General features: G+C 39.2%; 2 protein-coding genes across 2 annotated transcripts; both read left to right on the forward strand.

The window, feature by feature from the left end:
• Window positions 1-376: 376 nt before the first annotated feature.
• Window positions 377-2,824, forward strand: LOC135620298 (F-box/WD-40 repeat-containing protein At5g21040-like). Its single transcript, XM_065123147.1, has one exon. It carries the CDS (start codon window positions 933-935, stop codon window positions 2,628-2,630), a length of 1,698 nt encoding a protein of 565 aa, XP_064979219.1. The 5' UTR covers window positions 377-932; the 3' UTR covers window positions 2,631-2,824.
• Window positions 2,825-9,830: 7,006 nt separating this feature from the next.
• Window positions 9,831-15,210, forward strand: LOC103995622 (cold-responsive protein kinase 1). Its single transcript, XM_009416248.3, has 7 exons — window positions 9,831-10,087; window positions 11,268-11,402; window positions 11,557-11,672; window positions 11,761-11,971; window positions 12,071-12,308; window positions 12,536-12,686; window positions 14,529-15,210. The coding sequence occupies exons 2-7, from the start codon at window positions 11,333-11,335 to the stop codon at window positions 14,874-14,876; spliced, it is 1,134 nt and encodes a 377-aa protein (XP_009414523.2). The 5' UTR covers window positions 9,831-10,087; window positions 11,268-11,332; the 3' UTR covers window positions 14,877-15,210.
• Window positions 15,211-16,697: the final 1,487 nt, after the last annotated feature.

The raw sequence follows: 16,697 nt of genomic DNA on the forward strand, positions 1-16,697 counted from the left end.
TTTCAAAATTAAAACAGAGCTACCAAAAAAAAGGAAATATCATACTTTTTTAGAATATGTCTCTAAAATAAAAACTGAATGCAGAGAGAAAAGGTCATTAACTTTTGTTCAGGAAATAAATTTCAGAAAAATACTTATAGTTCCACAAAAGGATTTATTACCGAAATTGACTGATATGCTATCAATTGTCTATTATACATGGAAATGGGCCAAAATAGACCGCCACGGTTCATAAGCGACTCCTCGACCGTTAATGAGCCGTAAAATCAACGGCTGCAACCACTTTCTTTTCAGTGGATGGTTAGATCTGGCCGTCCGTTATCGTGGGCATTGGCGGCGTGACGGTGGAGGATATAAATAGCGGAAGGGAAGCCAAGAAATGAAGAAAGATATTCGTCTTCGACCTTTCCTTCTTCTGCCTTTTGTGGGCGGATCCGATCGAAGTCTCTCCCAGGGTTTCTTTCTCGAGATTGGATCGAATCGTCGGGTTCTCGAGGTACCTTCAATTCGTCACCCTTCGTTCCGGTTGCCTACTATTTGACGCTTTCTATCCCTGCGGATCTTGGTTAGGGTTAGGGTTTCGTTGTTCCGAGGCTTACTTTTAATCTTTGATTAGGTTTTAGCATCGATAAAAAGGGGGCTTTTTTTCGTTTGCAGATTACTAGTTAGGAATAGGAGCTTGGGAAGGATCTCTTCTTTGGTTTTGGTTGATTCTTCATTTTGCTTCGTCTTTTTGTTCTCAATTAGGCTCAAATTCTTCCTGTAGAAGGGATCCACAGCATTCTTTCTTCCCTTTTCGCTTTTTTGTCTTCGTTAATTTAGGTTCTGGCTGTTCAATCTTTGACAAAAAGAGATCTTTGAGGATTTTACAATTGTTTTGGCGGTAGAGGAGACTGTTCTAATTGCAATTTAGTTCCAAGCTCGACTCTTTTATGGCCTTAGAATGCCGAGGGATAGAGGAATCATTGCCAGAGAAGTTTGCCGCCAGTACTTGGGACGAAGAAGTTCTCTGGGCTGGCGTCCCTTCCCAAGTTTTATGTGTCAGCTCGAAACCAATGTGCAGCAAGAAACCTTACAGCAAATCCATTACTCGGAAATCTGTTTCCTCGGTTCTTTTGAAGAAAGGTGACTCCAAGTCTGAGAGGACGACAGCTGATGAGGCAGGTCCTAATGGTCAACCCCTTTCCTTCACGGACCTTCCTGCGACTGTAGTTTCTGAGATTCTTCAGTGTCTCGATGCCAAAGATCTCGGCATCATGTCCTGTGTCTCTACTCTGCTCAATAGCCTTGCATCTGACCATTATGGGTGGAAGGATTTCTATTGTGATAGATGGGGTCCTCCACGGGGACTGAATCCTCCTGCTGGACCTGGCTTCCCAAACCATAAATCTTGGAAGGAGTTATTTGTGGAAAGGGAGTTTAGAAGCAAATCGTTCATGGGACGGTACAGCATGGAGGACCTCCATGGCCACACTGAAGCTGTACGAGCTGTATTTCTTCTCCAGTCAGCAAAACTTATCTTTACTGGAGGGTATGATGCTGTCATTCGTATGTGGGACATGGAAGAAGGCTTGTCGGTTGCGGTATCTCGCCCTCTCGGTTGCACAATTCGAGCTATCACTGCTGATTCTGAGCTCTTGGTAGCTGGCGGAACAGATGCATTTCTGCAGTGCTGGAGAGCAATTGAAGGGCATCCACACCTGTTTGACATTGCAGGTGTCTCTGTGAACCATAACTGCAACTTCCGCCTATGGGGCCATGAAGGTCCTGTTACTTGTCTTGCTTTAGATTCCACCAGAATTTATAGTGGTTCATGGGACATGAGTGTTCGTATGTGGGACCGAACTCATTCAAAATGCTTGAGGACATTGAGGCATGGAGATTGGGTGTGGTCTCTCGTCCCTCGTGGTGGAACTGTTGCTAGCACAGCTGGTAGAGATGCTTATATTTGGGACATTGATACTGGATGCTTGATGACTGTTATCCATAATGCTCATGAGGGTAATGCCTATTCTTTGACTCGAAGCCATTTGGGAGATCTTTTATTTTCTGGAGGAGAGGATGGCATGATTCATATGTACCAAGTTAGCCATGACTGTGATGCTGAAGATATTAAACCAGTTGCGACTTGGATTCCACACACAGGCCCTGTTCATTCACTTGCTTTTGAGTTTCCATGGGTTGTGTCATCTTCAAGTGATGGGAGGATCGCCCTAATTGATGTGAGGAAGCTGTTGAAGTCTGGTCAATCTTGCACTTCAAGTCAGCAATCTCAGGTCAGGCACTCCACACCAGATGCAGTGGAGCCACCTCAAAGGATGCTACACGGCTTTGGTTGCAATCTTTTCTCTGTGGACATTGGTGCAGATAGGATCATATGTGGTGGTGAGGAAGGTATTATTAGAATTTGGAACTTTTCACAGGCATTGGAGGTTGCAAAGAGGGCCCAAGCCCTTAGAAGTGTTAGGCTGGAGAACCGGATGAGGCGGCGCAAGGCGCAGATTGAGATGTGTAGTAATGGTGCATGCGCTGATCAGTGTTCAGTTGCAGCAAGAAGGAATCAGCTGAATGGGGAGCGCAGTGGCGTTTGGCACAGTAAGCGTGGCATGAGTGGAAAACTAAAGGCCTAGAGACAGGGACTCTGTCCCTGTAACTTGTCAAGTGCTTAATTTATGAAACTTGTATAAACATACTGTCAGGATTAATCTTAGACTGGTGCATAGTGTTATCCATGTTCCACATTTTTCTTCATTATAGATTTGTGCTTGCATAGTGTAAACATACTGTTGTCATTTTCAGCTCTCTTATTATATTTTGTACTCAATTTTTGTGTTCTTATTTTTCGTGTTGGCTTTGACTTGATGATGATTTGTTCTGACCCCTTCTCATATATTGTTAGTCATATTCTTTTTCGTATATTTTTAAGGAATATTTGCTCCTGGATATGCATATCGGCGTAGTAGGTACACTAGCCTTCATATAATTGAGACTTTGACTAAGAGAAGTTTAGTATGTGGAAATTGTTCTCACAAATTATACTTAAAAGATGAGCTTTGTGGGGATAGAGCAAATTGGCTGGTTCCCCCCCCCCCCCCCCCTCTTTTAATGTTTTATCTACATGCACTTAACTTCGGACTGATGCCTAATGTGAACTGTGGCTTCTGGGTTCACTTGTAAGTGCCTGGTTAAGTACAGAAATATATTTGAGATGAATCATATGCCAAAAATATGATTTCATTCCGTACAGACCAGAAGCATTGGTGACAGTTTCCTCTGTGCTCCAGGATATATTACTTGTTGTTAGCCTCATTAAGATATTCAACTTATTGTTGCCTAAAGTCCATCTGGAGATTTTTCTGTCAATGGTTGTATTTACCCCTGGAAAAGCTTGATGTTTAGTTATCAGAGCACTACATCTCTGTTGTATGCACTGTGCTGAAAAGTTTCATTTTTTTCTTCTTTTTAAGTAACTATTACTGGACTTTTATTAGATGTTCTCATATCTCTACTTCAGGGATTGTAATCTGCATTATTATGCCACTGCAACTAGCAATGTTCACTAGTTCTGTCCACAAATCAGAGATATGAGAAGGCTTCTTATTTATGTTTGGACACAAGATGGCACAAATTGAGCAGGTATTGAGAGCTGATGAGGCCGGAGAGAGCTGACTCTTTCTACATTCCTTTTCTCCCCTCATGTTTCACTTGCTCATATTTGTTGATCAGGCTTTGCTAAAACATGAGCATAAATTCTAGTTGAGAGTAAAATCTTTGGAACTTCCCTCGAATGCTTTTGAAACTTTGAGTTGAAGTGTGTTTGCATGACTTGCATTTGCATCCACACAGCACTGCATCATCTTATCACCACATATACACCTCTCTGCCGTTTGTTCTCCCTACAACATAGGCCATTGTATAACTGATGAGATGGACTCTCCAAGATTCTTTTCTTTCATTTTTTGTAGGCATTTCATATTAACCATACTCACAGATGTTGTCAGACCAGAACACTGCAAAATTCTCCACTTTCATGAGATCTCTCATTTGAGGACTTGAATGATAAGTGAGAGGAAAAATCAGGGGAAAATATGATGGGTGTTGGCTGGCTGACTTGCATAATCTCCACTTTCATGAGATCTCTCATTTGAGGACTTGAATGATAAGTGAAAGGAAAAATCAGGGGAAAATATGATGGATGTTGGCTTGCTGACTTGCAGAATCTCCACTTTCATGAGATCTCTCATTTGAGGACTTGAATGATAAGTGAGAGGAAAAATCAGGGGAAATTATGATGGATGTTGGCTTGCTGACTTGCAGAAACTTGTGACCACAGGACAGAGAGAGTAGTGACTGCATTGTTTGACAGGGATGTCAGCAATCCAAGCAATTTAAATGATGCTGCAGGAGTTCATATGAATCTGACTGCAAATGAGTGAAGTCCTGAGAAAAAGTAGTGTAGCTTCCAATACATCTCCACCATGTTTATGTTGACCTGAGAAAAAGTAGTGTAGCTTCCAATACATCTCTTATCATGTGCAAGGCAGATTGCATATTTTATTTTTATTGCTATGATAAATATTTTGATTGAAGGCAGTAACAAAGCAGAAGATCCTATATCTTAATCTGGTTCTACCTGTTAGATTGAGTTTGTCTGCTATCCTCACTTGCATGAGTCTTTTATGAATATAAATCTGATGATGTCTTATTTAATTACTCAAGCTTTTGGGTGAGATGATAATGATACAAATCTAAAAGATGGATTCAGGCATGATAGAAAGTGAAGGCAAGACTCAGTAGGTGCTGTCCATTGCAGAAGATACCAAATCATACAAGATTTCAAGCAGAAAGGGAGACCAAAAAAGACAGAAAAAGTATTGATGCTGGCAATACGTGTCCCTCAAAATAACTAAAGATGCTCTGAAACAGTACCACCATAGGGGAGAACAAAGGAAATCAACCATATGACTCCTCAGTCAAGGAATCAATCTATAACATCAGTAATGAAGAGGAACTTCATCATCAGAACAAACTTTGGCCAAAAGATTCACAATGACTTTCATGAGAAGAGGGTAATTAACTATTCAAAGTAACTTTGGTGACATTTGAATCACAAGTTCCTCGTACACATGAAGAAGTTCACAGGCAAATCAGTGAATCTCTAACCCCAACTCTTCTCATAACGAGAACAGATAGATAAGATAGAAGCCTTCAGGCCCTCTTCACACTCTAAACTCGTCAGTGATCAGAGTTGCAGCCACAGAAGAAATCGTAGGAATCGAAGAGGCCCTCCCTCCACAGATCAAAATGGTGAGCAGGTCATGTTTGCTTTCTGCCTCTCTCTTTCTTAAATATGTTACAAGTTCTTTCTCTGGATTACTACTGTCTGCAAGTAGATAGTTAACCCAAAAACAGCAACATATCTCCTCTCACATTCTCATTAGGTGTAGAGCAACCAGAACATGGAGAAGAAAGAAAGCAGTGATGGTGAGGCAAGCACCATGTCTGCAGAGTTTCAAGCTTTCTGTCACTTGGTCGATGGAGAACGGGCACGCCGGCAATTGATAGAAGAGAGGCAGAGAAGAAGCTCAGGGAAGGAATCAGCAAGAAGTAGGACTGTCACATGGAATCCAACATTTGAAGTAGAAGACTTCAAGATGGCAGCTGAGGATGCTCACAGTGACCATGATCAACCATCATCCTCCATCGGAAGGTCAAGTCAGTTGGGAGGAATGGAAGAGGAGAGAGTGCTCATAGGGGCAAAAAGGATGAGAGAATTGGATCCACTTTGCACAACCGGAGAGAAGAGACACAAATCCAATGCTGGTAGAGGATCTGAATGTGCACTTGATCTGAACAAAATTGAAGAGTCTTCAGATGTTGGTAATTAGATAAGTCTGATTGATTTGATACAGTGAACTGCATCATGTTTAAGATTCAGCTGGGAGGAAGATTACTTGATCCTCCTCTGATAGATCAGCAAGTTAGCAACTTCAAATATTTAGTTGACAATCTTTCTATTGAGATTTTTTCCTCAAATTTTTGTACAATATCATAGTGACAAATTAGTTCTTCATAATTCTGATAGCACTTGAATTTAGACTTGACTTGCAGATAAGATGTTCTAAAAGCTACTTCTGAAGGAAAGCTGGCCGTGAGTCATACCTGTCAGAACTTCTAGCTTAGTGAATTATTATCTCTATAATAATTCACTTGACTCATCGAATGTATACGTACTAGGCCACTACGTCGTAGTCTCCAAACGATACAGGGGAATCCAATACATTGGATCTGTCTATCCTTAGTTACCATGTACCTATAGTCCCACATCCATCTAACATCCCATAGATCGTATACCGGGCATGGTGTTGTTAGACTCATATAGTTTTGACTCGAGTCTCGCTCTAATAGGAAGATACCAAGTCAATCCAAATTGCATGTCGAGAATAAAAGAGATGTTTATAGATGCTTCAAAGAAAACAAAAGCTTGTCATTATTCCTTACCCCATTTGGTGATCCAAGAAAATTAGAACATGGAGAGATTTGCTGTACAACTCTTAATTAACCTCCACAATTGTGTGCATCGACTTTGCCGCAATCGGATAAAAGCAGAGTTCTCGAGCAAACTCATGTTTGTCTTCAAACTGATGTGTCTTCTTAGGGTCAAATAAAGATGAACAACTAATGTGTGAGGTTAACTTTTAGTGCATCTCTTCAGGCTCAAATGCTGCCGACTTTCTCTCATCCAGTATTGAACATGAACTCTCACAGCCTCTGTTGATTTGAAACCTCACTTGAATCTTCAGAATTTAAAATAACAAGTGTGAATGGTTGAAGCCAACAAGATTCAGATGACCAAAAGAACACCAATCACATGTCGAGTGGATTGAAATTGCCATCAGAAACTCACCATAAACATTGTTCTGTTCTATGTTTCTGATCTGCATATGGATTCACACGTGTGTTGAATTCTATTTCATCCCTCAAATACCAGAGAAGTAGCACCACAAAAATGTGCTGTTACCTATAAACAAATGATCTCCTATCTTGTCAAAGAAGTCTGCAAACTTGGCCGATGTTGGTAAGAATGACAGCTAAAGTGTGGAAAGATATTATGATCAGGAAGCCGGAAAGCAGCTTACATGATGTTTATGTCATTAATCTAATAATTGTTAGAATAGTATTCCACGGATTTGATGCACTTGATTGAATGTGAGTCATTCAAGAGAAGTTGCAGGTCTAATGTGTTCGAAGAATCCTTTAAAATATACAACAACATGACAACAAGATAATATAGTTTATAAGAAGCAATTGCTTTCAGATGATGCTAAGTTTACCTCCAAATTCTTCCGACTCCAAAGTATGCAACTGTTGAAGAACAAACATCTCATAGACCTCTCATGCAAAGGTGCCTGTAGTATTGATAGAGATAATCTAGCTTCCTTTAAGAAGTGAGTAACATCTAAGTAAAAGTGAGTAACACTTTCTACTCTCTACTGTCGCTAATAAGATGTCACCTCACCTTTCAAGAATGGGCTCATACGATTGATATATAAGCAAAAGTCATGTTTCCTCGTTAACAGTTAACACGGATAAAATAATCTGAATTTACCAATCTTCTCTTCCTAATGATTGATGAAGAGACCACTTCCTGTCTAACCTAAAGCGATAAAGAAGTCAGCCCAGAAACATCCCCCAAGAAGCCCGTCTCAAACACCAGAAGTCGCCCTCGTTAATATCTCCACCGTATAGGTAAAGGGGGCCTTGGTAAATGCACATCCAGGTTGCTCAGCATCTAGGTATAAAAGCCAAGCCCTTGATCAAGTTAGGACAAGAGTTATTTACTCTCTTACTTACATGGTTAACCTATCTCTTCGTCTCTTTAACTTAAGCATCGGAGGGATCGAGCCAGGATGCCCCCGACGTAGACCTATTGTGCGGGACTCTCGACGCCATCCAGGAGCTCTTTACAAAAAAAAATGTTTTCATATTTTTGGTAAGGAATGCAATCATTTTCCTACAAGAAAAGAAAAATAATTGAGATTATGAATTTACATGAATGCTGAGATGCAAGCAGTCTGCTTCAGTAAGGCTACCTTCCCATCAATTTCCATGACTTCAGATGCTGTGCTTTCCGAAGCAAAGAAAACAGAAACAACTGATGTGGAAACACAAAGTTGGTAAACAACACTGATGAGGATATCATTTGGAAAACCATGCAATGAATGATTCTGAGAAGAGGAATCCATATATGATCTTTGGAGTCAGTGACAAGTCTTATTAACATCACCAAACTGTTTTTTGATTCCTGCTTTCCGCTTTAAGCATTGAATGCTGCCTTGGGTTTATATTGTGGTCATTCAATCTCACTTGTGAACATCTGTTGGACACCAAAACAAGAACAAGTCTGTCAAACAACAAAGGCAGACTAAAATCTGCATGATGGTCAACTCAGCTTTGTTTTACTTTGACTAATTGACACATGAACAACCCCAAACATGTGCACAGGAGGCTCTGGTCAACGAATAATAGTATTTTATTCTTCTATTTTCCATGATATAAAGAAAATTTTAAGAATGGGGAGAAAAATGGTTTCGAAATCAAACTTGATTCCACTAAATTTGGAACTGAATCAAATCGATTCCAAGTGAAATCATCACTGATTCGATTTCGATTGTCGATCGATTTGGTTCCAACTTAATTTTAATTTGATTATGATCTCTGATAATATCTTACGGAGATGATATAAAGGAGTCCACACATGTAGGCGCCACGTATGACAAGATGGATTTCATGGGTGATTTGGTCCAGCTGAATAGTATTATGCCCGTTTGCACTCCTCACGATTGCGTAAGAATCTAGTCACGTGGGATGATGGCGTTGACTCGAGATGTCGAGGCCGTCTCTTCTTGAAGAGTGGGTTGACCCACTAAGGCGATTGAAGTCAAACAACGCGAGAGGTGCGGCGGCATTATATATATATATATATATATATATATATATATATATATATATATATATATATATATATATATATATATTTATTTATATATATAACATTGATGGTGGAGTCGACAAGCTTCCTTCCCCCAACTTGACATTTCTTTCTCTTCATTTAATACCACTTGCATAATAAATGGCCAATACAAAACTAATGGGAGATTCATCCACAGTGACACTTGTTATCATCACATATATCTTTAATAATAGTCAAATAGATGAGCATTTTGAGGCCTTCAAATTAAAATTTATATTCATAGTTTAATAACAAATTAACTCATTCATGTGCATCTTTCAAAGAAATTAGAAATTGACATGGATTATTACGTAATATTGGTGTCATTTTTTGCAGTATAAAATTCATCATAAATTCCAAGTATAAGTTAGTCAGTCGAAGACGAGCACGTGACTGATCCAAATATAGGGGTCCCACTTGACGAGGAGTGCTCTCATATGTAATCGTGTACAAGGTAGAATATGGGTTCCGACGGGGCAGCGTGTGGGACACGAACCGGTTCGATTTTTTCGGTTCATCGAACCGCCCGGTTCAAATAATGCAGCGTGTGATTGTTGACCGACGAGAGGGCAATTCTTACGCGACTAACGTGGACCCCGCGTCAGGTTGCCAATTCCGTGGGAGATGGCAAGACTGGGTGGGTTCACACAGGTAGCGCGTGGGACGAACGTATGCCGTGGTACGCTTTCGTGGACTCATCGAACCGTCCCGGTCAATTGTTCGGCTTAGCTCGACCGGGTTCCGCGTTTCTTGGCGATCCGAGAAGTCGACTATATATTTCCCCATCCCATCGCCTTCCCCGCATTCCGTCTCTCCACGTGCCTTCGGAGCTCCTCTCTCTCTCTCTCTCTCTCTCTCCCGGCCCGATCTGGTAGCTTTCTTCTCGGGTTTCTGTCTCGCCCCGATCGATTTGCGATAGTCGATTTAATTTCTCCTCCCGATCGTTCCGGAGACGACGTCGGCGGTCGAAGGTGAAGTGGTGTCGGCTGGTGGCCTGGTTGAGTGTGCTAACCTGCGCCGTGGGTCCTTGGAGGTCCCTCTTGCGTTTCTTTGGCTCTCTGGTCGAATTTCGAGGTGTGTTCCATTCCCCGGTTTTTTGTTCGGTCATCAAGATCGGATCCTTTTTTTTTTCTGTTCTTTTAATTTTTCCGCATAAACATTCCCACTCTCTGTGCTTGCATGTAGATTAACCCAAGATGTCTGATCTTCTTCTTGGATGAGCATAGTTTGTAGTCATTTTGAAATCGGTTGATTGGACTGAGTAGTGCCTTCTTGGATAAGCAGAATCTTAAGGCCGCACAACACCTTTTCGATGGAAGTTAGTGGTATCTATTTCTTGTTGGAAGTAAAGTTGTGTATGAGAATGGAATTTATATGGTCGATGAATAGTGTCGTCCTGTGGGAGCAGTGTCGGGTGTCATAGCACAATTCATTTGGTCGATGAGTTTTCCTGAGGCAATTGTACGAAAAATAGCACAAAGTTGAAGATGTGAGAGAATTCCTGAGGATCTCACAATGACTACCTTGTCCTTCCAAAGAATTTTCAGTTTTTTTACAACCATGTTTGCCTTGCCATTTTATTGTTATACCTTTTAGAGTTTTATCTTCATGTCAGTCATCTGATCTCTTAGGTCATTCCCCACTGCAGGCTTTTATTTATCTGTTGATCCCATCACAAGCTGTAACTGAAATAAGGACACTTGACTTGGTTCTTGTTGGTGCATAGTAAGTTTTATCTCTTTATTTAACACAAAGGAAGCCTGTTATTGTAGTGGTATTATTTGATGCTTCAGTAATGGATAGTCAATTGAGATGGTGAGCATTTGGACCCAAGTCAAGGAAAGATGTGCTGGACAAAGAGCAACAGCTGTTTTAACTCGCAAATTATGTCAGACAAAACTCTATAGAACCTAAATCAAGTTTTAAGTGTGATGGATAAAACAATCCACCAACTCAGTCCAACGAAAGCTGATTCAGTCCAATTAAAAGCTGGTTCAGACTTTTTTAACTGGTCCACAAGACTAACTTGTTACACAACTTAATATTCTGACAAAACAAGAAATATCAGCCAAAATGGTAGTTTTTTGGGCCAAAATCCTATATCCATAGTAGGAATATGGTTCCTTTTCATATTACGTGACCGATCAAACTAACAAATCATTATTCGTCTCCTTCGATATATTCCTAATTTTGATTTCTGCTTGTGTTAGGTTTGATATAATATCTATTCTCAATCATGTGTTTATTTTTGCAGGGAATTTTTTGTTTGACAAAAGACAAGATCAGCAAAGAGAGAAATTGGTGGTTTAGGAATACACTATGAGTTGTTTCTCTTTCGTATTTCAAAGGACAAGTTGTTCAGGGGAACAAAGGAATCAATTTTATGAAGGTTAGACATGTCACACCGAGGTCTAAATAAAGTTAATTTAGTTTTCAGTGTTTGACGTAAATTAGGATTAACTTGTTTCGAGCACATGTCATAGATTGCATCCAGTAAGTTCTTTCCACCCTCAATGGGTGCTGATTATGTTAATCTTTTCCAGATATTCCGGGAATCAGAAACATTAAAATCTACACATATAAGGAATTGAAAAATGCAACTGGTGATTTCAGCCTTACCAATAAGGTTGGTGAGGGAGGTTTTGGTTCTGTCTACAAGGTAAATTCTGCAGACTTTTAATTAACCAATGCTATTTAATTTTGGAAGTTTTCCTAATGATTAGCTATTTTTGAATTAATTGGTTTAGGGAAGGCTTAAAGATGGGAAAATTGTTGCTGTGAAAGTGCTATCCTCTGAGTCAAGACAAGGAGCACGAGAGTTTTTGACTGAAATGACTGTGATCTCTGATGTTGTGCATGAGAATCTTGTTAGTCTGTATGGTTGCTGTGTTGAAGGAACTCACAGGATACTCGTTTACAATTATCTCGAGAATAATAGCCTTGCTCAAACCCTTCTTGGTATTCTAATTTCTTTCTAGTGCTTCGATGCCTGATTCATTATTTAGAAGTACTGTTGATGCTGTCAGATTATATCTTAAAGTTCTTGCTTACTTGCAGGTTCTGGCCACAGTACTATCAAATTCAACTGGAGAACACGGGTAAGAATCTGCATTGGTGTTGCTCGTGGGCTTGCCTTCCTACACGAGGAAGTCCAGCCTCGTATAGTTCACAGGGACATTAAGGCCAGCAATATTCTTCTTGATAAGGATCTTACACCCAAGATTTCCGATTTTGGTTTAGCAAGGCTTCTGCCACCAAATACTACCCATGTCAGCACTCGAGTAGCTGGAACAATGTAATTCCACTGTTTAATTTTCTAGCTTCTAATCGATATTATTCTCTCAGTTACAGTAACAACTTTGCATTTGACTTGATACTGCTTTTTGTGCTCCGTGGCCTTGACTCGTTCACTCTGGAGCATGGAATTGCAGTTTGATGCAAAAAAATATAGAATCCAGTTACACCTCAGGCCAACTTGGTTATCTAATTCCTTTTAAATTGTTCGCTTTATATTTTATGCAGCGGTTACTTGGCTCCTGAATATGCAATTAGAGGGCAAGTTACACGGAAGTCTGATGTGTACAGCTTTGGTGTGCTTCTACTAGAAATAGTCACTGGCCGGTGTAACACAAACACAAGATTACCATATGAGGATCAATTTCTACTTGAGAGGGTAAGAAAATATAATTAGACATGGATGTAGTTCTCTATCTTTCCATTTGAATCTGAAATATTTGCTTATAAGCAAGATTTATTTTGTTCATGTCAGTCGACATTTTTGCTGGAATGCTTTTTTACTTGTGTCCATTGGTCTAGTATATAACCAAAATGTTGCGTATGGTCATTGTTGTTGATGGTGACATGCAACTTATGTTTCATATGCTCTATAATCCTGAGAAGAGTTACTACTTTTGCCAGGTTATTAAAATTAAATCCTAAGAAACACATTTATGTCTTAACTCATTATTGTGCTTATATAGTGTCATTGCTTTACCTCTCCGACAAGCTCAATCAAATTAAAATTAGGCAGCAGGCACTTCAAAGTATCTAAATTTTAATGTTTCTTTTAACACCTTTAAATAAGAGGTGCTTACTTATCGGAATTTCAATGCACAACTTGACATGTTCATGACATATGTATTCTGCATATTGCGTTGATATGAGAAAAATTGTGTCAGATGTTATGCCAGTTGCCACAATCTTTCTGTTATGAACAATTTCAGGTCGTGATTAATAATAGATTTGAGATCGGAAACATATTGAAGATGTCTCTTACAAAAAGAAGCAAGAAATTTCAAAATTTGTACTGTTACCAATAGTAAGGACCATCCTAAAATTCTAGTAGATGCATTAAGATGTATGAAAATTTTATGATAAGAAGTAAGGATGATCACGAATTGACGTCTAAACAAAAGTTTTGACAGACATATATTTCTGTTATGAAAAAAGATCAACGATATAGATATAGAAGAAAAGAAGAGGAAATTTGCTAGTTGTTACTTGCCTTAAATCAATGTCTTCTATTTTAATTATTGGATATAGAATTACAAAATTACAGAAATTTTATTTTTTTAACACTAGGTATTTAAATTCAATCGGTGTAAGTTACCATTTATTCTTTTGCATGAATCTATGCTGTTAATTAAGTTTCCTATGCTTTTTCATCCCAAATCTCCCAAGCAACGTAATCTGATTCCTGTTCATATGAACAAATGACAAGTATATGATCTAGCAAGATTATAGAATTTGACTATACTTCATGATTTCCGTGATCATATGCTCATCTTAATTTGGCATGGATGCTAAGAGACCCCAACTGCAACTATTGCCTGTCTAATTTTAGTTTTATAAATAGCATGCCATGACAGCTTGGTTACATTACATCAATGCTTTCATCCTGTTAATTTTTTGTCAATCATTTGGTAACTTGTTAATTGTGTCCCAGTTATTCTTTTTTATATGCTTTTCTCTCATCCTCAAATATATTAATGTAAATTTTCTTGTCCTCTCTTTTTCATGCTTGACCATTATTACTGTTTTCAGCCAGTTAGAACTGTATTATATTGTCATTCATCTTCTTTTATATTTGAATCAAAGTCATTTGGTTCCATGACATTGTAGTCAAAGGTCAATGATATGCACATTCTATACATACGCTTGCTCCCAGATTTCACCAAAAAAAGAGAACATACACACTCAACAGCTTAAACTTTACAATGTTTGAATGCATCAAATTCAACTGCTAATTCAAATGTGTTTAGCCACCGAAGCAATTTCTATACCAAACTGCCTTTGCGGAAGTATTTCTGAATATGTATTGACTGCATTCTGTCAGAAGGTAGAAACTGCTCTCATGATTAAGTCTCACTTCTTACTTAAAAATGTCCCAGTTCTTATGATTGAGCTTTCATGTGCATTTATAATGATGAAATTCATACATTAATCAATAATGAATCGAAACTCATGGTTTAATCCATAATCCCCAGACGTCATGCTTAGACTTCTCATATTGCAGATATGGTCGCTATATGAACGTGGTGAGATGACGTACATTATAGACACTGATTTGGCTGATGATTTAGATGTTGATGAAGCATGCAAGTTCTTGAAGGTTGGGCTTTTATGCACACAAGACACTGCAAAGCTGCGCCCTTCAATGTCCAATGTTGTCAGGATGCTGACCGGTGAAAAGGATGTTGACTTAGAGGAAATCACGAAGCCTGGTCTACTTGGTGATTTCTTGGACCTTAGAAGCCAGAAGAGAACTAATGACATCCATGTTCCCTCCCTCGTATCCTCTGGTCATGATAGTTCACCATTGTTATCAGAAAATACTACACGTGCATCCATGACCTCTACATGAAGATCGGATTTAGGCTCAAATATCAGTATGCAGAATTAATTGCAAGGTACATAACTTCATGTATATTCCGTGAAACATTTTTTCATTTTTTTTTTGTGAGAAATTTTGTCTGTTTGTTTGCATCCTCGTATACAAATTTTTTTTTTTGTTTTTTCTGTGAACATTCAGTTGGAGCCTAATAAATATTGATCTGGGTATTTGCTGGAGCTAAAAAAAAGACTTGAATCCAATCTTGATTAGTTTGAGCGGCAAGTTGGAAGTTAATGCTCGATTACTTTCTCAATTTATGAGAATATTTTTGCGGCACGCAAAGTTTTGTGATTTTAATGTGCATTGCATGGCCCAATTTGTACTTTATATATATTGCAGGTATGAAACTATCAAATTGGAAAACTCTTTGTTGAGTGAATCAATCAAGCCATCATGTGTCCATGTCTTGCCCAGTGTGTTGTTTGCATGAGTTGGACACCTTATTTACCATAATTCTTTTAATGTTCTGTTAAAAGTTGGGATTGGTGATGATTTTTCTACAACATGCTACCATGTTCTTGTCACTTGGAATAGCCTCCATATTAGACTTATTGTTAGACTAATTACCTTCAATAATTGCTGGAGAGGGACATCAGACCAACTTCTTTAATTTAGTTTGTTCAACATCTTCTGTCAAAACTGAGTGGATTCTTTATTCCTCCATTGTTTCCTTTTTCCCCTCCAAAGTAATTTAAGATTTGAACCCAAAATCTTATATTACCCATATGGTCGGTTCAACCGATCTGCACTACGGTTCTTTCCATTTTCGATTTTGTTCATTTTTTCCTCTCTCTTTCATCGTCATTATTTTCATCGGTCATTTGAGAAAAAATTAAAGTGTTTTTGTATCTTCAACTTTCATGTTTAATGGTTCAGAGGTATATGCGCCATCGAGACTTTGGAATTTAGATTTCCCAACTGTTTTCTAGAGGTCTTCCTTTACGAAGCTTCTTTTTGGAAATTCAAATTTTCTGAATCCTAGGAAGGATGGAAAGCTGATCATGACATGGCTAGATTTCGATCTTAGATTCTATATGCTCACAAATTTTATCTCCAGCCTCACTCCTCTTGCACTTTATCACGAGAGAGAGAGAGAGAGAGAGAGAGAGAGAGAATGCATCATTAGAACAGAAAGTTATGATGCAAAGACAGATTTCATCCACTTCTTCTGAACCATCTCGACAAATAAAATAAGCATACACCAGAGAGAACATTATAGTGCTCTCAGAGAGAACCTCCGCGGAGTGAAATGAATGAAATGATTCGTGTGTTTTAGAGAGAAAAATAAAGAGATAGACATATATTATATACAGAGAGAGAGAGAGAGAGAGAGAGAGAGAGAGAGAGAGAGAGAGAAGAGGCATGCTTGGCTCCTTGCACACCACCCACTGTCACCAATCACCAAAGATTGGTGTCCATGTGTGGCATACAGGGAGCCAGGCACAACCATTTGTCACCTTTGTGCTTGCTCCATGATCAGCTCTTCTTCCTTTGAGGGGACAACCCGATCTCATACAGGAAAAGAATCGACAACATCGTTCCTTCTCTTGCCGTTCTCTCACAATCATCGAAAGCCCGTATAACTCTTCCCCCCTACGGATCTCCTGAAAGAGAGATGATCATGAATGGGCAGCCATGGAAGAGGTGACACAGGATGATTCCAGATTAAAGGAGCACTTATATATATCACCCACAGGCAAGAGCTCAGTTGCTGTTCTCTGAACCCAGCTGCGGGAGTAGGTGTGGGTAGGGAAGGAGAAGAGGAAGAGTGGGAGAAAGCAAATGGCTGCT

The sequence above is a fragment of the Musa acuminata genome, chromosome BXJ2-8 (genome assembly GCF_036884655.1).
Source record: "Musa acuminata AAA Group cultivar baxijiao chromosome BXJ2-8, Cavendish_Baxijiao_AAA, whole genome shotgun sequence".
Classification (NCBI taxonomy): domain Eukaryota; kingdom Viridiplantae; phylum Streptophyta; class Magnoliopsida; order Zingiberales; family Musaceae; genus Musa; species Musa acuminata.